This window comes from Tachypleus tridentatus, chromosome 12, assembly GCF_004210375.1.
Source record: "Tachypleus tridentatus isolate NWPU-2018 chromosome 12, ASM421037v1, whole genome shotgun sequence".
In the NCBI taxonomy this organism is placed as follows: Eukaryota; Metazoa; Arthropoda; class Merostomata; order Xiphosura; family Limulidae; genus Tachypleus; species Tachypleus tridentatus.
The window spans coordinates 19292480-19318127 of record NC_134836.1 but is presented as its reverse complement, the minus strand read 5'-3'; the positions used below and the strand labels follow the sequence as shown (position 1 = coordinate 19318127).

The 25648-nt window shown below is 35.4% G+C and overlaps 1 protein-coding gene across 2 annotated transcripts in view; it reads left to right on the top strand.

The window, feature by feature from the left end:
- The window catches only part of LOC143235066 (uncharacterized), a 107887-nt gene that overhangs the window by 5423 nt on the left and 76816 nt on the right, over window positions 1-25648 (top strand). For both annotated transcript variants that reach the window (XR_013018911.1, XM_076472840.1), the window contains exon 2: window positions 16860-16958. Coding sequence is in view for 1 of the 2 variants with exons in the window: in XM_076472840.1 (XP_076328955.1) it covers window positions 16860-16958 (99 nt within the window). In the remaining variant the exon portion in view is untranslated. The remainder of the gene's footprint in view (window positions 1-16859; window positions 16959-25648) is intronic.

Sequence of the window (25648 nt, the reverse complement as noted above, 5' to 3'; positions counted from 1 at the left end):
AGAGATAATGAAACAGCCATTGTTGGAGTGTGTTGTTCAATGGATTCGGATAAGTGTGTGCTTTAGAGCAGATGTATCATCAGCGTTTTGTACGCACTGTTTGTGTGATGTGCTAACGTCGCAGTCTGATTATGATATCGATTGATGCTGTCTGCCTTGCTTGTAAAAATTGCCTTCAGTTAAGCAACTGACAGACTGTTCAGAAGAATAAACTCTTTAAGAATTAAAGAAGCTTGTCTTAAAGTTCAATGTGAAGAGGCGGTCTGGTATGGCCAGGTGGCTAGGGCGCTCGACTCTAAGCATCGCAAGTTTGAATTCCCGTCCCTCTAAATATGCTAGCCCCTTCAGCCATGAGGGCGTTATAAGTAAATTCTTATCTTATGGTAGATACCATAATTGTCACAAGTCCAAAAAGCCCCGAGTTTTCTCGTGACCTCTGCGTACAGGAACTCGAAAGCTATCGTGAAACGAAGGATTTAAAAGGTAATGACGAATAAACAACCGTTATTTTTCTTCAAGAAATTTTTCATAAATAAAATAATTACATAACCGCCTTCAAACATGTGGTCAGCTATCGAGCATTAACCCTTTCTTTCTTTGTGAACCTGACGATGACGGAAGAGAGAGTCGAAACGTTGTTAGCTCCTCTACATAGTGCTTTCTCTACTCATAAAATATTAAACTGTGTCTGAAACAAGGTTCTAATCACAGGATCTAATTGAGTACAAATTTAAGTGAGAATAAGGTCCTTCATACTCTTCTAGGTGGTGTTTTTTCACAATTTTTTAAAATAAACTTAAAAGCTTTCACACTTCGTTTTGATTCTGTATCGTACTTCATATTATTGTGACTACATAGCCAGTATTTCAGTCTCTCTCTCTCTTTTTTGTACATCATTGATTTCAAGCCACGGCTGACATTAAGAAATGTCTATGCAACATAATCAAGTGCTAAAGAAAAATAGTTGGATGATGGAAGACAAACATGTTACTGTCATTGTAAGGAATTTGAATGATGGAAGAGGAATTTAAGACAAATATTCCCTGAATTGGGACTATGGAAGTCATATATGAGACGTTCGCGTCAACAGCATTCTAAATAATTGTGATCATGAAAGTCATATGTGAGACACTTATGTCAACATAATTCCAGAATTTATACGATGGAAGACGAGTATGAAGAGATATTTCAATATAAATGATGCTTCTACTGCTTTTCAATAGTATATGATGCACGCACACTTATAGCTTATTAAAACGTAAAATTTATGTAAATTTTGCAAATCATATGATAAGAAACACTAAAGTTCCTTCAACTTAAGCTGAAATGATCAATATTTACTGCTTCATGAGTTTTAAGTATGGTTAAAAGTTTTTTTCTGTGTAACAAAATGAATGTAATTCTTAAAAAGTGGTACAAAGCACTTGTGACTTTACCAACACCTGCAATTAATAACTGTATGTTTTGTGACTTTACTCACAGTTGTAACTAGATATTACTTCGTGATTTTACCATTAGCTGTGATTGCTTATCATTTTTGTGACTTTATCAACAGTCATGAATACATATCATTTTGGCACTTTACCAACAGCTCTGACTGCATACCGTTTTGTGACTTTGTCAACAATTGTAATTGTGTACTATGTTCTGACACTTGATATTTGTTGAAGAGCTATTCAACCGTTATTAGCATCGATTATAGTATAACCGATATCAGCCAAACTTTGAATTACGACGTAACCGATACTAGCTAATCTTTGAATTACGACGTAATCGATACTGGCCGATCTCTGAATTGTGAGATAACCGATACTAGCTAATCTTTGAATTACGACGTAATCAATGCTAGCCGATCTTTGAATTGTGACATAATCGATACTAGCCAATCTTTGAATTACGACGCAATCGATACTAGCCGATCTTTGAATTACGACGTAACCGTACTAGCCAATCTTTAAATTGTGACATAACCGATACCAACTAATCTTTGAATTATAGCATAACCGACACTAGCCAATCTTTGAATTACGACGTAACCGATACTAGCCGATCTTTGAATTACGACGTAACCGATACTAGCCGATTTTTAAATTGTGACATAACCGATACTAGTCCATCTTTGAATTATGGCACAACCGATATTAGTTAATCTTTGAATTACGGCATAACCGACACTAGTAAAACTTTGAATTATGACATAACTGATACCAACCAATCTTTGTATGTACTGTCATTTGAAGTATTCAAATATAATTCCAACCTCTATCAAATTTATTCAATATATTTCTATTGCAATCCACGTTTATTTTACTAAACAGCCACTTTAAATTATGGTAACTTGGTAAACATATTTTCTTGGAGAGAAGGTTTACTTGATTTGAATTTCTCGCAAAACTATTCGATTGCTATCTGTTTTAGTCATGCCAGATTTCGCAGGGATAAACTGGAGAGAATGTAGCTAATTACCATTAACCACTGCTAACACTTGGGTTACTCTTTCACCAGTAAATAGTGGTATTAACCGTCACATTATAATGCACCTACGGCTTAAATTTGGATCTTATTATATCCAATAGCAAAGGAACAAAAAACACTTGGAGAAACAATGTAGTAAATATGTTATAAGTTGATTCGCTTATACAGTGTGTTCGGAAAGTCACTGTGCAGTTTTGAAAGTAGCGATAACAGCATTCGTTCAGTCTATTTCAAGCCATCAACTGATAGCGGTGTTTAGAAACAAAATAGGAAGGATCCAGGCCTGTATTGATGCCAACAAGGGTCACTTTCAACATTGTTTATAATTGTCATTCATATTTACATCCTGTATTCTATATTGAAACATGTCTGTTAATAAATATATAAGTGCACAGTGACTTTCTGAACACCCTGTATTAAGAACTTAAGGTGGATTGAACATGTATACGAAGTAGAAAAATTCAAACAAACAAACTCTGGTGTGTATGTTGTTTAACAAACATTAAATACCCTGTAGAGGGTAACCAACGGGGAAGCACTAACCAAGTAGTATTGTGACATTACCTACTTACGTGAAACTTACTTGTATTGGAAAGAGAGGGGATGTTCTAATAATACAGTTTTATAAAATTCCATCCGTGTAAACAAATTATTCTAAATGTTGACAAACAAACATAATTTAACTCTAAGAAACGGACCAGATCTTTAACTATAATTCAGAAAACACTGTATTTTAACAGTAGTTTTGCTTCTTGAGAAAGTGTTTCACTAACGAGAAACCCGTTTTTGAGAACTTGCAAGCATCACTGATAAAGCTTGATTTGATAAACAGGCTGGAGCTGTGTTGTCTGTGAGTCTTTCCATAGTAACTCATTACAGTGGCAAGTCTAAGGATTTACAACGCTAAAATCAGGGATTCGATTCCCCTTGGTGGGCTCAGCAGATAGCCCGATGTGGCTTTGCTATGTGAAAACACACGCACACAACTTAATATTATGAAGTAAGAGGCTGCAAAGGTATTTTCCTTCCTTAGTCAATGCATCATAAAAGTAATCTTTATTAATTTATGCTTCCTGTTTATGACGCAGCGGTTGTGTAAGTTACTCACTTTAATTCTGTTTCTTTGTTTTAGCGAAAAGTTCACATCAGCCTATCTGCATTATGTAAATGGAATACCACATTTGATCATTATAAGCACTCAAGCTCAACAATAAACCCCAGTGACATTATTCACTTTAAAACAGTCTGCATACAGTTCTGTGTTAGTACGCTAGTTATAAATGTTGGTTTTTGAATTTTGCGCAAAGCTACACGAGGGCTATCTGTGCTAGCCGTCCCTAATTTAGCAGTGTAAGACTAGAGGGGAGGCTCCTAGTCATCAATGCCCACCGCCAACTCTTGGGCTACTCTTTTACCTACAAATAGTGGAATTGACGGTAACATTATAACGCCCCCACAGCTGAAAGGGCAAGCATGTTTGGTGTGACTAAGATTCGAATTCGCAACCCTCGGATTACGAGTCGAGTGCCTTAACCATCTGGGCTCTCTAGTTTTAAATAATTACATCTTGTCACTGTTAAGATGTTACTGTTTTTATTTTCAAGGCATGGTCAAAATATCTGAATAATCAATACATTCATGACTTCAATTACTTTATTTAGTTCCCTACAAACTAACATAAATTTCTTTGTCCATTTTGACTTTTTTCTGAGCTTTTTCTTCATAAGTGTAGCAGTTTTAACGCATTAACTAGATGAACATGAATTTCATTAGTAGACAAGAATGCCTGCGGTATGTTATAGTTTTTCAGGTATAAAGTTTATCTACCAGATGTATTTCCACTGAGTCTCCGACTGTGTTCTATTTCAAGAGTAAGTAAAATCAAAATTAAGAGTAACGTATATTTTATTTATTTCTTTTTAATTTCATATGTTTTAGCATACGGTGTGCATAATTCTTCTCGGGATGCATGACATGCACACGTTTTCCTGACCTTACAGCGATAGAAATTGCAACGTTAAGCGTCCCTTAAATGACGTCATTTTAGTGTCTACTGTATGACTGACAGACAACACACTACTGTATAACTGTGTGAGTGGTTAAAATAGGTGACTGCTTCAGGCGCCTACGTCCTCCTTTCGGGGAAATAATTTTGTGAAGTAGAAGTGCTCTACACCTTAACAGGTAGCTAAACTGATACCTACCCGTCTTTGCAACAGTACCGCAGGAAACTATAAAAGTTTAATTTAATTTTCTCTGCGACATATTAATGCGTGTTATTACGTAGTTAGAAACTCTAAAAGATGTTTTGAACATAGCTCGTTGATTCCAAACCACCAGTAAACCCAGGAGGTTGATACTTTATTATGTAGAAAAAATACAGGTTGTTAAAGTGTTCTGTTTTTGCAGTTAAGAACGAAACGGAGCCGATGAAGTAAATAAAAATAATAAAATGATTAATCTAGATTCTAGAAGAAACCTCATTGTTCGATGCCCAAAGAGATACCCGCTCACACGTGTTGTCAGGGGCATAAAGGGGGTGTCTTACCATCCACATAATAATAATATTCATGGCTTTCAATATACAAATTAAAGTGTTGAAGAGTCTCTTTCTTAAGTTGAACTCGTGTGTACCAAAATTAATAACTGAACAGAAGGTCTTTGTACAAGAATTATACGAAGTATTTTATATTAACGAGGGGCATTGCACAAAGTAACAAGGAAATTTATTAATTTTTCCGCAAATAAAGAAGTTAGTAAATTTGAACAGTTTGGTATGGTTTGTTTTGAATTTCGCTCAAAGCTACACCAGGGCTATCTGCGCTAGCTGACTAATTTAGCAGTGTAACTCTAGAGGGAAAGCAGCTAGTCATCACTACCCTCCGCCAACTCTTGGGCTACTCTTTTACCAACGAATAGTGGGATTGACCGTCACATTTTAACGCTCCCACGGCTGTCAGGACGAGCATATTTGGTGTGACGAGGATGGCTAGCGCAGATATCCCTCGTGTAGCTTTACGCGAAATTCAAAAACAAACAAACAATTCTTTAATGGCCCGGCATGGCCAAGCGCGTTAAGGTGTGCGACACACAGGAACACGTAAAATAAAATGTATTCCATACAAGCACAGATACAAGATTAATAACACCTGTAGTGAAATCTAACGAGTGCTGTTTATGAAGCCCAGTTATTCTGTATTTGCCGAGCTGTATATAAGTAATATAAGAATAACATATATGTTGTGGTTATAGCACCTATAATTAGTATCAGCGATCTATGCACAGCACAGGCTACAGAAAATTGGTATACACCACATGTAGTTTCTGCAGTTACGCCTTTATGATTAACATCACTGGTATATAAGGTGCACAAAAAATCAATTTCTCGTTGTATGAACGTTAAGTTGTAATTGTGTTTAGTATCTGGAGAGTTTAAGTAAATCGGGTTGTTGAAACATTTAATATAGCTAGTTAATTATTGGCTGTTCTCTGCCAACTGTTTTAATTTATCTGACCAAACATATCTTATGAATTTTTCAGAGCTGTACAATCGGCCAACTTTGGAATTTGAGGCGGGTATTATACAGGAGCTCGATAGAAACCATAGTTCAGCTATGCTATCATTAACGCATCGTGTTTTTTTATTTATTTTGTTGTTTTTTTCAATAAGATTTGCATCGCGTGCTATGATTGGTTACACAAAAATCTGCCGAACATGTTTTAATAGGAAAGTTCCACTCACAGCCAAGATGGCACTCAGTAGAAATCCTGCAAAAAAAGGACGTTCTTCCTATCCAACCATTATTTTATCTAAAATTTTGTTAAAAAGATAGAAATTCCTATTTTAAGGATGTGCATTAGGTAATTTAGAACAGTAGATCAAACAATTAAAAACTGCAACTTTCAAGCTATACACACATTTACAAGCTTGCTAGTAAAAGAACTGATATGATTAAAGCATTTATTTACTAAGCAGAGGTGTTTAATAATTATTCATTCATTACGTAGAAGTGTTTATATAATTATCTATGAATTAAGCAGAAATGTTTTATAATTATTCATTCATTAAGCAGAAATGTTTTGTAATTAATTATTATGTAGAAGTGTTTTATAGTTATATATTAATTAACCAGAGGTGGTTTATAATTATTTATTAATTAAGCACAAACATTTCATGATCAGTGCACACTTCTTTTTACCTTTTTTAAGGCACTCGACTCGTAATCTGAAGGTCGCGGGTTCGAATCCCTGTCACACCAAACATGCTGGCCTTTTCAGCCGTGAGGGCGTTATAATGTGACGGTCAATCTCACTATTCGTGGGTGAAAGAGTAGCCCAAGAGTTGGCGATGGGTGGTGATGGCTAGCTATCTTCCGGGCCTGACATGGCCAAGAGCGTAAGCGTGCGACTCGTAATCCGAGGGTCGCGGGTTCGCGCCCGCGTCGCGCCAAACATGCTCGCCCTCCCAGCCGTGGGGGCGTTATAATGTTTCGGTCAATCCCACTATTCGTTGGTAAAAGAGTAGCCCAAGAGTTGGCGGTGGGTGGTGATGAATAGCTGCCTTCCCTCTAGTCTTACACTGCTAAATTAGGGACGGCTAGCACAGATAGCCCTCGAGTAACTTTGTGCGAAATTCCGAAAACAAAACAAACAAACAAACAGCTATCTTCCCTCTAGTCTTACACTGCTAAATTAGGGACGGCTAGCGCAGATAGCCCTCGTGTAGCTTTGCACGAAATTCAAAACAAACCAAACCTTATCTTCTCAAATTCGAAACGTTATAAAATTTTCAAAAATTTATACATGACTCATCTTGGTTACTCATGCACTGTTTTCTCAATACATGACGCACTTAACTTTACTTGAAATGCAGTACTTCTGCAAACCTTAAATTGTTTGTTAGTGTGTAACAACTGTATGAAATTTCATGAGGCCCATCAAAACAAATTACCCACGTAGATCAGAACTAAAAATTAACCCTTTTTATAATGCATCTACTTTAGAAACCGTATGACAGTGACCATGTGATACCATAAAACAATACTTATATAATGGTTAGAACGCACTGATTCATCATTTATATATCCTCTCTGTTATCAACATTTTTGGTCGTAATCCCAATAATGTTTTACGATGTTCGGCTAATTTAGAAGGTTTGGGATAATCTTAAATCCACATACTAAGTTAAAAATTTAAATAATCTTCACTGAAAATAAATATCATAAACAAATGGAATGTATACATAAGTATATTTCTAAATTTAAATAAATACTAATAATTAAACTAACATTAACGAAGTAATGATTTGTAAGTTTTGTTTCTTGACCAACTGACTGTCCTAGCTTTGGATACTTGAGTAATTGTCACGAAATGCTACACACACATTTTGTCGGGCTAAATTAATTACTCGCTCAAAAAACAAAGGTTGTGACACCCTTTCAGTCATTGTTTCTTGATAAATTGGATATTTTAGTTTTGGATAATCAAGTGGTTGTCACCAACATCTCGTTTCCACTGAATGACGAAAAGAAACTCAGGGCTTTTAGCTTATGTGGGCACTAGATAAAGACAAAGTAAGTGAACATGCAGATAGATAAAGGGAACAACCGCCGTTATTTAGCAGTTTTGTGTAATGTACTTTAAGAACTAAAATAATATGCGATAATATTCTGTTCAAATAACGTATTTAATACAGGCAATACATACAACATAACATACGAACCTACTACTTTAACTATGCATTAAATTTTTAAGTACGAGAGGATTAATACAAAATTTCAATTTAATTATCTGAAAACACCAAATATTTTATTTGACTTATTACTATATCCGTATTTCAGTACGTTAGTAAGCTGTACCTGAAAGTAGAAGGGTACTCATTAGAGCTCATATATCCGCCACATAGCGTTGATGATATTCGACTCTCAAAAAATACGAAATTGTGTCCGCATGTCCGTCGTTATCAACACGTACAGACCATTTTTGAATAATATTTTATATGCGTCTACCAAATTTCGCAAAAATCCAATTATTTTTGACTAAATCATACAACAAAAATAGTGAGAAAATTTGCTCTCCACGTTAACAGATAGGAATTTTACGATTATGCCACGACCTTGACCCATCAAAAATTAATCACTTTCGTCCAAATTCGTTCAGCCATTTTCGAGAAATCTTCCTGATAAACACAAAAACACACCATCCGTCTTGAGTTGCGAAGGTAAACAGAAAGAGAACAATTAAACAGTGAAACAAAACTTAACTAAAATAAATTTAAAACGATCACAGATTTCCAAAGCCAGTCATATATATATTCTTCTACATTTATATCAAATTAAACTGCGTTTAGCACTAAACTCAGCACGAAATGCCACCGATAATTAATTTTAATAGTTCCATGTAACTACAAGTTAATAAATGAGAAGGAAGCGAGTGTTCATTAAATAAGGCGAGACAAAATTACGAGGATTATTTAAATATCAATATCAAAAACAATTTACAGATCATCCATCAATTAATTTAAAATTTTAATTTCTTGAGTAAGATTTCTTCACGTTCATTAGGTACAGTAACATCAAGTGTCTATTGGTTTCTACAATAAGATAATAACAACAACTTCTATTTTAGTTTGTTAATATTATGTATATTGTGTAGTACTAACACTAAAGAAGCTTTTAATGAATAGGAGTTGGTCTATATTTAAATTTATTTATTTATTGAATTTCGTGCTACTCGAGAGATATCTGCGCTAGTCATCCTTAATTTTAAAGTGAGAGAATAGAGAGAAAACAGCTAGCTATCACCATCCACCACTAACTCTTTGGATACTTTTGTATCAACAACTAGGGGGATTGACAGTTACATTATAACGTCCCCATGGTTGAAAGAACGAGCGTGTTTGGTGTGTGGGGTTTCGATCCCGCGACTCTCGGATAGTGAATCGAGCGCCCTAACCAACTTGTCGTGCCGGGAAAGCTGCTCGTTACCAAATAATTGAAAATCGGCCTTCACACTATAATATCACCACAGATGAAAATTTGTTTTTTTATTTTTGAATTTCGCGCAAAGCTACTCGAGGGCTATCTGTGCTAGCCGTCTCTAATTATGCAGTGTAAGACTAGAGGGAAGGCAACTAGTTATCACCACCCACCGCCAACGAATAGTGGGATTGACCGGAACATTATAACGCCCCCATGGCTGAAAGGGCGAGCATGTTTGGCGCGACTGGGATGCGAAACCCGCGACCCTCAGATTACGAGTCGCACGCCTTAACACGCTTGGCCATGACGGGCCACTATTTATAATTAACAAATATTTTTCCTAATGTTAGTTTTCTAATCACTAGATTTTCAACTCATATTTCTTCAAGTTAATTTAAAAATATTCTTCAGTTGTTCAGAATACTGTGAAAAGGCTCATCTCTCTACGATAAATTTACTTTTTAAATAATAAGTAACCGGTTATTTCGAAGTTTTAAGTCATTGAAATGATAAGAATGAAAGTTTCCAAAGAAAGTAAGAAAATAAATTTCTCGTAAATTTACTTTGTTTCTTTCTTTGGAAAATTTCATTCTTATCACTACAGTTTGTTTGTTTGTTTGTTTTATAATTTCGCACAAAGCTACATGAGGGCTATCTGTTCTAGCCGTCCCTAATTTAGCAGTGTAAGACTAGAGGGAAGGCAGCTAGTCATCACCACTCACCGCCAACTCTTGGGCTACTCTTTTACCAACGAATAGTTGGATTGACTGAACATTATAACGCCCCCACGGCTGAAAGGGCGATCATGTTTGGCGCGATGGGGATGAGACCCCGCGACCCTCAGGTTACGAGTCGCATGCCTTAACACGCTTGGCCATGCCAGGCCATCACTACAGTAATTTTAAAACTTCGAAATAACGTTACTTTTTTAAAAAAATGAAATATTTTTTGCAGAGCCATGAAACATTTGTTTCCCTTAAATTAATAACTAGCTGAATAAGTCGTAATAACAAATTCTAATATTTAAGCAGAATCGTCAAAGTTAATTAATTTTTTCTGTGAATCCTGAAGTAATTAGAATTGGCATCAATAACAATGTTTATCATGTGTCTAATTGAGGGCGCCCCTTTTCTTGCGAATAGCTTCAGTGCAATATGTATTCATTTTAAATCATTCCGCATGGTGACCCTGTATTTTTTAGACGCCTTCTAGTCTCATCTAATTAATGTGGCGTGTAGACTATTGTAGGTAAATAATCATAACATAATCAAAGTATACTTTCATCTTTATTGCAATTTTCCCTTCCTTATTACAGGAAAAAAACAAACAAACTTGTAAGTGAAGATATTTTTATCCAAACAGATGCTATGGTAAAGTAATTTAAAAAACAATAAGCTTTTCTAGTTAAGTATATTACGTATTCTTTAACGAAATAAAGTAACTCTAATGATTCTGGCTTTTTTGTAACAAGCCACACCCTCATCATGTTACACGAGGCATGATATTGCCACTACTAATTACTTGTTTAAGGGTCCAAATACACTGTTGAAGACATGCAGTATTTAATGTGTGACAGGTTGAAAGTTGTGAATTTTGTTGCCACACGTTTAAATAATGGCTCAGCGATACGTTTTGCAGTTAATAATGCTAAAGTTGAGGGTTTAATTCCAACGGTGGGCAAACCACAGATAACACATTGTGTAGCATTGTGCTTGATAACAAATAATCTTTTATTCAACCTACTAGAAAAGCTGTATTGCAAAAAAAGTTAACCCTACAATATGACGCTGTGAAATGTCACTTGTATATACGAGGTCTGTTAAAAAAATACGCGGACTGACGTCATAAAACAAAATGTACTTTATTTTGAAGTTACACGTCTGGGACCCCTTCAAAATACTCTCCACCCCAACGCACACACTTATCCCAACGGTGTTTCCACTTGTTGAAACAGTCCTGGTACGCTTCTTTTGTAATGTCCTCCAGCTCCTTCGTCGCATTTGCCTTAATCTCGGGAATCGTCTCAAATCTTTTTCCTTTCAAGGGTCTTTTGAGTTTGGGGAACAAGAAAAAATCGCAAGGAGCAAGGTCATGTGGGTAGGGGGGTGGGGTGGGGAAGAACAGTGATCGAGTGTATGGCCAAAAACTCACGAGTTCTGCGTGACACAAATTTCGCAGCAACGCGGTGCATCTTCAATTTTTCGGTCAAAATCTCCTAACAAGATCCAACTGATATCCCACACTCTTCAGCAAGCTCCCTGACAGTCAGACGTCCATTTGCCCGCACCAGGGTGTTGATTTTGTCGACGTGTGGGTCGTCAGTTGACGTGGAATGACGTCCAGGACGCTCATCATCTTCAATGGACTGTCGACCATCCTTAAAACGTTCATGCCACTTGGAACATGTCGTACGATTCATAGCAACATCACCGTAAGCCGTGTTAAGCATAGCAAAAGTTTCAGTCGCAGATTTTCCAAGTTTAACACAAAATTTCACAGTAAGTCGTTGCTCCTTCAGGTCATTCATTCTGAAATCCGCCAAACGAAAAAATCGCACTTCACTTAAAACCGCGTAGCTAATACACAAATGAAGATATCTGCAATCGGGAAATGGCGTCGTAATCAGCTGATCTGTGCGAACCTAGCGACACTAAGCGGATTCCCCTGGAACCAACTGGAGCCGCGCAATTCAAACAGTCCGCGTATTTTTTGAACAGCCCTCGTATATATATTAAATAAAAAGAAAAAAAAAGAGAAGACTAGGCCTAAAGCATGGCGATCTGATAACAAAACTGTAACAACGCCAGAGTCATTGTATCTACATGCGTAAATACATTGGTATATAAAAATATTTATACATTATATCAGACTTCTCAACGAATATACTTACATCACCCTTCAGAAATTCCTTTGTAATTGAAAAGGTAGAAATGAAGGATGTTGCTTAAATCACATTGAAATGGGTGTTGAAGAACCTAGAAGACGCTATTCGAGAGAAAAGAGCCTGTGCTTATAACAATAGTAGAAATGATTGTATTAAAATAATATTATTTACGTTAGGTACTTGGTGTTCAAATTAAATATAAAATAATACTCAGTTTTGTCTGTCCTGAAAATACGCGCGTACTTCACTATTAAAATGCGCGTGCGAACTTCATTTCAACGGATGTAAACAAAAGATTAATGTAAATATACTGTAATATACCTTTTGTATAACAATATATGAACAGCTTAGCAGAGTTTTATAAAAAGGTCTAGCATTAAGTTTAATGTTATAAGTTTATTTGGTAATAGTATTATTTACAGTGAAGTAAAACCCTAATTAAATGAAATAATAATACGACAAAACTTACACAGGTTATAGTGTTACTTGATCTCTCTATCGAATATAGGTAGTATTTAATAAAAAAACTTATCTAATGTTAGGCCTAAGACAATTCGATGTCTGCGATTTGTATTTGTATTACTCTAGAAATCCTGCATTTAATTCGGACTGTTTTAAAAAAAATAATAATTCAACCGCGAATGTTTTGTGCGATTCTGCTAGTAATGAATAACAATAAAATAAAAAAGCGACAGCTGGTGGCCGGTTACTTACATGAAAGTATATAATAATAATTGTAAAACTTCTAACTGAACAAATAGATCGCTTTTCTTTAAGTTGACCGGACTTCGCAATATTTCAGCAGGCATCAAAAGACTACTCTGACCGACAAAATCGGTTTCATCAGTATGGAATCATTTAAATTCAGCAACTAGGTTATTTAAAGTAAATATTATTTCGTTCATACTATGATTCGTCTTCTGTTAGCTTTACCTTGAGGATATTATTCGCATTATCATTAGAATAACTTTCTTCTGGTTTATTTAATACACTTACATTGTTTGTCTAGAAGGTTGACACACTCGACATGATTTCATTTCGTACAGCTTCGCTGTTGGTCAAGAAAATGCACAACGCTTGAATCAATAGAATTAAAAAACCAAATTACACAAAGTCAGTTTAGTGCTTAAGCGAAAATGTAACTCAGCGATTGTCGGTTGATTTTAAACATTGCTATTAAGAAGTCCTCATTCTTCAACCTTGGTAGATTACAGTGCGCTCCCTATTGCTGCCCTTAATAAACGTCAAACTCTAAGCAGAAGGGTAATTACATTATATTGGTCACTGTATTTTCGCGTGCAGTGTGAGGAATTTCTTGAGACTAACTGTTCCCTTTGAAAATACTTTTATTTTAATTAATGATCAGAATAGATGCCTAACTATTATTTTAAGGGATTAAATAACTGCAATGGCAGAATAAGTTTTAAAAGAACAACAAACATTTTCTTTGTAACAGCGTGAGGTCCCAAGTTGACACTTTGCCTACACGGATTTAAATAAGATATTTGATTCCAGTAATAGGAAATACGTATTCGAATAGTTATGTACGTATGATGTTACTGGTAAACTGTGTAATACAGTAAACGCAACGCACAATGAAGTGAGGTACACGTACTTATTATTATCAGAGCACTTCGACTTTTGTAAAGGTTTTATTCAGAATTTCGCACAAAGCTACACGAAGGTTATCTGCTCTAGCCGTTTTTAATTTAGTAGTGAAAGAAAGACTAGAGGGAAGGCTGAAAGGGCGAGTATATGTGGTGGGATGAAGATTTAAACCCGCGACCCGTTGGTTGCGAGTAAAGCGTCCTAACCTATTTATATTACTTTTAAACGGCTTGAATGAGATCCTTGCACAAATTATAAAAAGCTTATTCCTTTTGTTATTCTGTAGAGAACGCTTTCACGCTCTTATTTTGGCAATGTTCCAAAATGTACATCGTTGCTTAGCAACATAACTGTCACCTGATTGTTTTTAGGCCAACTATAGTGTTTATGTTGAATGCTCAAAATTCATGTTGATTTGTTAGAAAGATTTGTTTGTTTTGTTCTTTGTCTTCATAAAATTTGATGGTTTAACAGCAAAGTAGATTAATTCAGACGTTTTATGATATTGAGTTGTAGCCAAAAGTAAATTAAAATTTTCCAAGTGGTGTTTCAGTTAAGCCTCACGCTTATGTAATAAGCGTAATATTTAAATTATACAACAATTACTACTATTACTAAAGTTTGTTCGTTTATTTTTTGGAATTTCACGCAAAGCTATACGAGGACTATATGCGCTAGCCATCCCTAATTTAGCAGTGGGCTACTCTTTTACCAACGAATAGCGGGATTGACTGTCATATTATAACGCCCTCACTGCTGAAAGGGCGAGCATGTTTGGTGTGACGGGGATTCGAACCTGCAACCCTCGGATTACGAGTCGACTGCCTTAACAACCTGTCCATGATGGGCAGAAGCAGAAGGAGTTAGAGAAAAACTGGTTAAGGTTACAACGATTAAATTTTAGTATCATAAATTATCTTACACAGAAATGAACATACTTGATGAAAAGGAGAATTTGGTTTAGAAATTAGGCGTAAAAAATTAATGTTGTCTGGGGTTTTCCGTATTCTTGTATAAAATGTATACTCGATGCTCTAAACATATCTTTTTAAATATCTACACTCTCGTCCCTAAGACATGTGCTCGGCAACGGTCAGTTGCAAACTCTATTTGTTAACCTGAAAATGACTTAAGAAGGTCGAAACGTTGTTTTTTACTTTATTTTAATAAACGTTTTAATACCTAACGTCTTGAGATACAAAATATCTTTTTATAGAAATTGACTATCTTTTTACGCTTGCCAAAGCATTAAAAAAGAAAGCTTCTTCTTATATATTGAGAACTGAAGCTGATCAGAAAAGAAAAGCTTAACGAGAGATTATAATTTCTGTAGTGAAATAAAAAACCTTTATTGAAGATAGATACCCATGTTATTTTCATTAAAAAGATTTCTTTTCATTATTAGCTTAGTATATGTATTTATGACCTCCCTAAATTTCTTAAGCTGGCTCAAACTCGTGAGATATTATTAGGATTACGGACGAAAATGTCGTTAACAGCGAGGGCACCCAACTGAGGAAAAAAGCATTTTAATCATTTTGAATAAAAATCTAAGAAAAGCATACTTAATTAACTATAGTCATAACCGATATGTTGATGAATTTTAGTTTCTCTCTAAGCAGCTAGTTTGTTTTTATAGGATATTAATATTAATCATTGTGTGATAATATGTTGATACACAAAGTAAAATAGAATCTCACCCTATATCATTAGGTATGTGTATAACATGTATGTTCATGGTATTTTTGAAACACCTCTACTAGATGTGGAACCGAAAAGCACAAGTAACTGATATAAAACTTACATGAATTATACATGAGTTTGTTGCTAAGTACAAAGCTACGGAATAGGCTATCTGTTCTTTACTCGTCTCAGATATCAAAGCCCGATTTTTAGCGTCATGAGGCCTGAAACTTGTCACTGAGTCACAGAGGAGCAAGTTGTTTATCAAGAAAATACAAAATCAATACAATTAACGTAACATTAAATATTTTTAATTTCACTACACAACAAAGTTTTTGCTTTTTAAACACTGTTGGGTGTTCCTTATAGATTTTTAGCTGCTGATCACGAAAATCAAATCCATATTTGCCCATCACGTACTGTTTAATCGAAATATTCAGTATCACCAGGATATTGCTACAATAGAAAAACGATATCAGGGCAGCTGGAATCCGTCAATGCTTGCTGACTACTATTGGACACTGCAACGTGATGCACCGGACATTAAATACAAACGAAAATCAGGAGCAAAACACTTTTAATTATGTTGAACCTAATAGCATATTAAAAACATAAATGCATAAACACGTTATTGCCGGTAAACAATTAACTGTCTATTTCTCAGAGTTCCTACGTGATGAAGCAAAACCAATACTATATTTGTGCATACCCACCAGGTACCTGTCACAATCAACAAAAACTTTTCAGGAAGCAAAACTTTTCAAAAAAATTGTTGTGCAGTGTTACTGAATTGAACAGGCATTTTCTTCGAACATACCTGAAATTAAAAGGTAGAAACAAATGAATGGATGCTCTTCGTTTAAATGCACAAATTGCTTCCTAATCTAACGGTATCAAGAGTCTGATACAACGAACTATGTTTATTACTCCTGTTGAAAATAGATACGTATAGTTTTTCTTGTTAATCATAGTCATTCGCTTCCTGTTCCTAAAGTTTTGCAGAAAGAAGTTTGCCCTTCTTGTTACACTATAGTTGGATGTATAGGAAATTAACACCACTAATCTTTTCATACTCAGCTGCGGTTCTACAGAAACAGAGTAATAAGGATAGCAGCTGTCTTGACGTTCGGATCTATAGAAACGAAACACTACAAAATTTATGACTTAAACAGTATCGGTCTTATTATCATCATTTCTACATATAGTACAGTGTTTTCTTTTATCAACAGTTACCAAAAGGAAGATTCGGCCAGAACTGAACCAGTTGTTGAAAGAAAAGGACCTTTATCCAGCTACGCCTCGCCTCTTCGAGGGTATGGTGCTCTTCGGTGAATAATTGGTTCTTCTTTTCTTTTTCTTTTATTTGAATTTAACCTCGTGAGTAAGCGTTTTTATTGCATGTTTACACCAATTATTACTTCCTTTCTCTGATTTATATTGTACCTTTGAGATAGATGTATGTATATATTGCGTAGAATTACTACTAAAAAATACGTGATTAGTATCATATCTTTATTATGACCTAGTTAGAATCAGATGTGTTTGTATTTGTATGTATACATGTTAAAACAGATAAGCCGCGAACGCTTCAATAATAAAATAGCAATCTGAGGATAAATCAAGTGAAAAATAAATTAAAACGCAGCTACTCGTTCAGAATATCTAGGGTTTTTAATAAAAAATGCAGACTAACAACACCAGTTCAATTCGTTATCTGATTATTTATGCATAAAATAATGACAACTCCAGTAGACTTCCTTATGTGACTATTTACATATAAAGTACAGACACATCAACGCCAGTTCAATTTGTTATCTGATTATTTACGTGTAAAATAATGACAACTCCAGTATACTTCCTTATGTGACTACACTATGTAACACAAATTTTGTTCCTGTCTAGTATGTGTTATTTCTTAATTGCTTATGTTGTAAAAGTACAGAAAATGGCCATCGTTCCCTTCAAATTTTGCTTTTGTGACCTGGATAATGAAGTTTAGAAATTATCTATTTTCTAGGTAAAAATGGGCAGACTTGCACATTTTCATTTACATAAGTTCTGAATAAAACAACATATGAATCAAGATTTACATGTATTTATACTAAAGTTACACAAAATGAGCAAAAATGTTTAGAAGTGAGTGGTACTACTGTAATATAAATCACTTTCATCTATCAGCTCCTAAATATAGTCTCCCTTCATGTTTTCGTTATACGCTCCTTGGTAGCGGCGTTCAAAGTCCAGTATATTTTGGTGGAAGAGCTCGCCTTGCTCCTCAGAGAATACTCCCATCTTCTTGAATTTATCAAGATGAGCGTTAAGGATATGGACTTTCAGGGACATCCTGCAGCCCATTTTGCCGTAGTTCTTCACCAGAGCCTCAACCAGTGCCACATACTTTTCGGCCTTGTGATTGCCCAAGAAGCCCCGAAACACTGCGACAAAGCTACTTTAAGCTTTTTTTTTCCCTTCCTACTTAGCTTCTTGGGGAATCCTGTGCGCTCCAAGATATTCTTTATTTGTGGCCCAACGAAGACACCAGCTTTGACCTTTGCCTCAGACAGCTTAGGGAAGAAGTCTCGAAGGTACTTTAAAGCTGCAGACTCCTTATCAAGAGCTGTGATAAATTGTTTCATAAGACCCAATTTTATGTGCAGTGGTGGGAACAACACCTTCTGGAGGTCCACTAGTGGCCCACACTTGACATTGTGCCTCCCCACAGAGAACTCGGTTCTTCGTGGCAAATGCTTCCTGTTGTAGTGCGCTGCGATGTCCCTGCTGTCCCAAAGACAAAGATAACAGGAAACTTGGTAAAACCTCCTTGGAGACCCATTAGGAATGCCACCATTTTGAAGTCTCCAGTAACCTCCCAGCCATACTCATCATACTTCAAGGCTTCTAACAAGGTCTTGACAATGTTGTATTCCTCTTTGAGGTGCACTGAATGAGCCAGGGGAAAAGACGGATGGAGCAGCACAGCTTTGAGGCTTCTACAACATTCTAGAAAGTTTGAGAAAATTCTCTATCAGCTACTCAGCACTTAATCTACCTAAAATGTTCTGGAAAATGGGTAAATTTGAAAATTTCATTGCCCAGGTCATAAAAGTAAAGTTTGAAGACATCAGGAATGCCACCATTTTGAAGTCTCCGATAACCTCCCAGCCATACTCATTATACTTCAAGGCTTCTAGCAAGGTCTTGACGCCGTTGTATTCCTCTTTGAGTAAAGTTTGAAGAGAAAAATAGGTATTTTTCATTTATTTTAGGCATAAGCAATAGAGAAATAACACTTTCTGCCCAGGAACAAGAAAAAGTAAAAATTTTGTTACATAGTGCTATTTACGTGTAAAGTACAGACTCGTCAACTTCAGTAGACTTCGTTATCTGGTGAATCACGTGTAAAGTACGGGCGAAGTAGCGTGCCCTTCGTTATTTGGTGATTCTATGTGTAAAACACAAACGCAATCGCTCAAACGCACTTCGTTATCCGGTTATCTAAGTGAAGGTAAAGCAACATATGCTAAAAGTATGCGATAAAAAAGAGAAAAAAAAGAGATTATCCGGTATCCTAGGTGTGTGGGATCCTGGAGTGTTTTCATGTTTACCTGCTACAGACTCCTAGTATAATTATGACTGATACACAACACTGCTGCAGCTTCTAGATCTTTGACAAATAATCTTCAGGAAGGCTAAGTCTATCACTGAAGATGAACATAGAGAAAATGTTTGGAATTCGGTATATTTCTTTGAAATTTTCTTTCAGAGTCTCTTTTTGTACAGACAAATAATCAACCAGTGACAGTTCAGATTCATTCAATATTGAAATGACGAGTGAAAAGAAAGAAGAGCAAATACACCCTTTAAAGGAAGTTTTCTCTTGAGTACAATTTGGAAGAGGCTCCTTTTATAAAAGGTTAACTATGCAATATATATCGAATTTGAGTGTGCAAGTTAGCGAGTTTCGTGACAAAGAATCAACCAGTGACAGCTCAGATTGATTCAAAGTTGAAATGACGAGTGACAAGAAAGAAGAGAAAATACACCCTTTAAAGAAAGTTTTCTCCCGAGTACAATTTGGAAGAGGCTCCTTGTATAAAAGGTTAACTATGTAATATTATATCGATTTTGAGTGTGCAAATTAGCGAGTTTCGTGACAAAGAATCAACCAGTGACAGTTCAGATTCATTCAAAGTTGAAATGACGAGTGACATGTAAGAAGAGCAAATACACCCTTTAAAGAAAGCTTTTCTCCTGAGTACTGCTTTTTCTGCTGCAGACAAAAATTAAAACACACTTTTGACTTCGTGTAAGCTAAGATTAGTTACATTACGTGGCGCTAAAAATAGGGTGTACTATTTTTTATGGTGTAACATTTGGATTTCATTACTTTATGCAAAACAATTGAATTTATTTCAGTTTGAAATCAAGCATTTGAGATTATGAGACTAATAACAAAAACTGATATGGTTTTTACTTAAAATTCACAACTTTGTGATCATTGCTATCTCCAGAAATAGTGTCGAGGTCCATAATTTTTTAATTGCAGTGTCAATAATGACAAGATAAGAATTTCTTCTGAGGGTCTTTCCCTTCTTGACAAATTTCAGTCTCGGGTTAGAAATTTACACGTATTTCTAATTCTTAGACATGTACGTAGTATTTTGTAGAAAAGATTTCTTTTTTCAATAACAGTAATCGCAGACGTTAAGTGAGGGCGCTGTACCACTTTACTCCCTATATTTATTTGTAAAAGCACGAATCTGAAGTTTCAGGGCTTATGAGAGAACACCCGTTACTTTTTATTTTTCATATTTGTTTTCCATTATCTTCTCAGTCAATGGTAAACATTTATTTCTCTTATCTTATTCTCTTTGTTTTTCGTTTTTCTTTATTACTACATCCTTTCTCGCTGTTCCAAGCAAATGTTTACTTTGCTCACCCGCTAAGTTCGATTCTTACTCGAAAACTGCTTTGATCGTAAAGAAATATTTGTGGCACAAGCACGTTTTTTTGTTTAATTAAAAAAAAACAACAAAAAATTAACATATTCACTGTACAGCCTTGTCTCGACTTTCTTAAAATTCAAATCAGATTTCTGCAGCATTTTTCTTTATTATACAGTTGCGTTATATTGAATCGTTAATGGTGCCAATCCAAACACGAACGAATCCCTTTACTGACTAAACGACCGCCATTAGGAAAACAACAACATAAAAAAAATTATCATAATTATCACAAAGTGGCAGAATCTTGAAACTGAATCAATGTCACAATAATTTTGAAGGTCTTGTAAAGGAACGTTTTACTCTTTTTGATTTAAATTAATAAAATAAAACGAATACAGATTCAGATAGACCCTAAAAACGCACGTTTTGACACTTAAAATGGATTTGGATGATTTAAAGAAGTTGTAATTGTTATCAAGGTTAATTAAAATTATTTTGCAATTTACTTCTATCACAATTTCAAGCATATTTTTATGAGGGTTATCTACACTTAAACATCTCTAATTTAGCTGATAAGGTAGTAAGAAGAAAGCTGGTCAAACGTGTTCACCGTCAACTTCAGGAAAATTCTTGTGATTTAATTGTGAGAATTGACACTCATTTTTATAACGCACCAGTACCACCAAAATGTGGATCGTGCTTTTGCGACAGTGTGTCGTCGCAAACTGGAAAATCAGTCTAACCACGTTACCCTCTAATCCAGATTCGTCCTGGTTTTACAGTAGCCTAGAGAAAATGTTAAATTTTTTACTCTGCTTAAGATAAGTTTCTCGAATCAAGCAAAACGCGATTTTGTGACACCTTGTGTTTACAGCAGGAAAACAAAATCCCGTTAATTTTGCAAATAAAATTTGCTGTATTCAAAGATTATGTTTTAAATTTTCAGTTATATTTGATAAAAAATTATAATTTCAAAAGTGACTTATATGCTTATTCGATAATATTATGACAGTTGTAACTTTTATTTTGAACGGTTTCTCTCGAAATATTACAACGCTAAAATCAGGAAATCGATTCCCCGCGGTAGACTTCGCAGATATCCCGATGTGGCTTTGCTATAAAAAAACACACTCTCGAAATATTATACTTGTAAAAATGTGAATGACCATGTACTCGGTCATCCCTTAAGTAATGTTCGATTTTAGCTCAAGAAAAAGAGAAAGGATTTCAAATGCTTTTAATGTTATTATTCAATAATGTGTGTTCCATTATTATTAATTACTTCCTGCTAACGATTCACAAGCTTCTGAATGCCACTTCTATAAAATCCTTGAGGTATGGAGGAAAAGAATGTAGAGAGGGTAGTTTTGACATCTTCATATGTTCCAAGTTCTTTGCCATCAAGATAGTTCTGCAAACTTCGGAATAGATGATAATTAGATGGAGCAAGGTCTGGAGAATAAGGAGGATGTGGAATTTTTCCCAGTCTAGCTCTTCAATCTTTGCAGATGTGATCCTTGCTGTATGGGGCCGTGCATTATCCTGGTGTAACACAACACCTTTATGACTGATCAAAGCAAGCCTCTTTTCTTTCAGTGTAACATTCAAGCGCTCTACCTGTTGACAATAGAAGTCTGATGTAATCGTTACATAGAGTGGCAGCAACTCAAAGTGGATCACACCAAGAGTATCCCACCAAACGCTTAACAAAACTTTTCTTGGGTGGAGGTCCATTTTGGGCTGTACTTTAGCCAGTTTACCTGCACTGAGCCATTGTCTTCGGCGCTTAACATTTTTTTTTAATATATCCATTTTTTCATCTCCAGTCACAAACCTATCCAAAAAAGGGGAATTACGTTCACGAGAGTGCAAAGAAGTGCAAATGTCCATTATTATTCTAAGGTTGGCTTCTGTCAAATCACGGGGGACCCATTTTCCATGTTTTGACACTTTTCCAAGCTGTTGCAGATGACAGTGAACTTTTGAATGGGTTGAATTAAGCTACTCTGTTAGTTTTTCACACCTTAAACCATAAACACCTTGAATGTTTCGTGTAGTTTCTGCTGTACTTTTGCCTTTTTTAAACTGGTAAAGCAATATATGCCTATTGTGCTCCTCAGACACATCCACCTCCATAAATGGTTTATTTGATTAACGATCTGAAAAAGTGGAGTTCAATTAGTTTCTTTTATTTGTCTGAACATTTTTATACATGTCCTACAACATATTTTATTTATTAAAGCCTTTTAGAAAGACAGAAATGATGATGCGTTTTCTGTATTAAGTTTTCGGACTTATGTAATGGGGATTCGAACTCGCGACTCTCAGATTACGATGCGAACGCCCTAACCACTTGGCCATGCCAGGCCTATTCGACTTTGAAAATTTGGCAAAAATTGGTAAAATTACTCACAAAATAAATTATAATGATTACCTGTGAAAAATTTGGCTCTTATATTTCAGCTTGTCGATATTAGTTTAAAGATTTGTGTATAAATTTGTTGGAAATTACGCGCAAAGCTCCATGAGAGAAATCTGTGGTAGCGGTCCCAAACTTGGTCTGCTATTTTACCAACGAATAGTGAGATTGATCTTCACTGTATACTGCATCTCTAGCTGAAAGGGTAAACATGTCTGGTATGACGAGGATTTGAACCCGCAATCTTCATATTACGAGTGGAGTGCCTTAACCAAAGGGCCATTTATGTATGAAAAGAAAGAGTAAGAAATTATAAATCAACATATTTTACTCTTAGAAATGATGTATTAGCATGTATTATTTATGTCATCACAGAAACCACATATATATAAGTGCGTATGATGTTCTTTCATAAAATGAAACGTCGGTTATTTACGAGATGTAATAATAAAGTAGTAAAACGTCACGATACACTTTCTATACTTTTAGAAATAGCATTTTTGTCAGTAGAGGTTTTCAGTATTTTTCAAAGCAAGAAATGAATACTATTGAACTAACTGCTAATAAAAAAGGAGCAAAAAATGTGCTATAAAAGAATGTGAAACTTGCTCGTGAAAGTAGACAGGTATTATGGTCCACTACTCAGCTCGCTCATCCGACTGACGTCATCCAGTGTTGTGTAAGTATTTATTATCACGTGATTAGAAAACAGGAAATCCTCGTATAAATAATTTTGAAGTAAAAAAGAAGTAAAAGTAAAGAACATGGCAGCATTTTAAGCTTGTATGTAGTATATTTATTTGAAACCCGATTCATCTAAGTAGCGTACGAGTTTCACGAAATCCTTCCAGTGTCATCAGTTTCAGTACTATTCACCGGTGAGCGTGTTCCAACAACAATTTCTGGAATTTTCTTAATTTCAGATTTTTCATTTTATAACTGTTCATGTTTGTATATATATCAACTAAAATGGAAATAATTATGGAAATACACTTACGTACAGGAGTCGTAAACCATAAGTAATGGCAACTAGACGATAAAATTATTATTGGTACGATTTTGTTTGTTTGTTTAGAATTAAGCACAAAGCTACACAATGGGTTATCTGTGTTCTGCCCACCACGGGTTTTGAAACCCGGGTTTTAGTGTGTGAATCCGCAGATATACCGCTGTGCCATTGGATGGCTATTGGTACGAACCATGATTATAAAAAAATACAAAAGATGTTTTTGTTGCACAAAGCTACACAATGGGTTGCCTGTGGTCTGCGTACGACAGGTATCGAAACCTGGTTTCTAACGTTGTAAGTATGCAGACATATCGTTGTGCCACTGGGGAGCGAAATACAAACGAAAAACGAATAAGTCGTACAATGTATTAACAGACTGAAAGTGGCCCTTTTGCTTTACACAGTGTTTTGATGCTGCTATACAGTTTATCTATGTACAGTTGTAGAAATATTGTTCCAGATATTATTCCTCTATTCAGCCAGGCTGTTTTGGTGCTGCTATACAGTTTATCTATGTACAGTTGTGGAAATATTATTCCAGATGTTACTTCATTATTCAGCAAGATTATTTAGTTGCCTCTTGACTTCCAGTTTTCATAAACCTATGGGCCCGGTGGGTCGCGGTTGGGAGTTATACTAGTTAGTTTAGGTAACTGGTTGGGATCCTTCATACCAGTATGAAGACTGGAATGCTAACTTCAGGAGGTAAGTTTATTTAACTTACTTACTCATAAGTGGGAGTAACTTATTATTTTAATTTCATTTTTCTTTATTTTTTGTTATTGTATATTTTTCTTATTTCTTCTTTACTTTGGAGAGCAGTCACCTTCCCACAACTGTCTGCAGGTCGTGAAAGATGATATAGATATAGGACGTTGTGGGTTTCAGTAGCTAATTTCTATTTGTATTCCTTTAATTATCTATTATTGAATTATTTATTATTTATTTGAGACTGGCAAACGGAGGTTAAAACTGATAGACGGTGTATCCATCACGCAATGTGAGTCCTACTTCCGCAGTCACCTCCAAATCTTATGGTACATTTTATATCCTATATTATAACATATACCCTGGGAATCCTTTCAGTTGTTGCAACGCTTTTGCTTTTTGTTGAGGCTTATTTTAGTTTATAACAAACTAACGTTATTCAGAGGTTTGGCTTTGCTGTTTTTAACGCAGTCCTTCTTTTTGATTTTATTTTATTTTACTTAATACTTCAGTATTAATATTATCTCTCTCTCTTTCTTTAGTCCCTCGCTAGTACAACGGTAAGTCTATGGATATACAACACTAAAATTAAGGATTCGATTCCCCTCGGGGGAATCAGCAGATAGCCTAATGCAGCTTTGCTATAAGAAAACACACACACTGTATATATATATATATATATATACATATATTGTTACTTAGTGGTACACCAAGTTTTTGTGTAGGAATAAATATCTTCAAGATAATAAGAAGGTTGATATTCCAAAATAATGTAAAAGGCGTATTTAACTTATGACAGGTTTAATCTGTATGTTCGTTTTGTTTTTCGCGCAAAGCTACTCGAGGGCTATCTGCCCTAGCCGTCCTTAATTTAGCAGGGTAAGACTAGATGGAAGGCAGCTAGTCATCACCACCCACCGCTAACTCTTGGGCTAC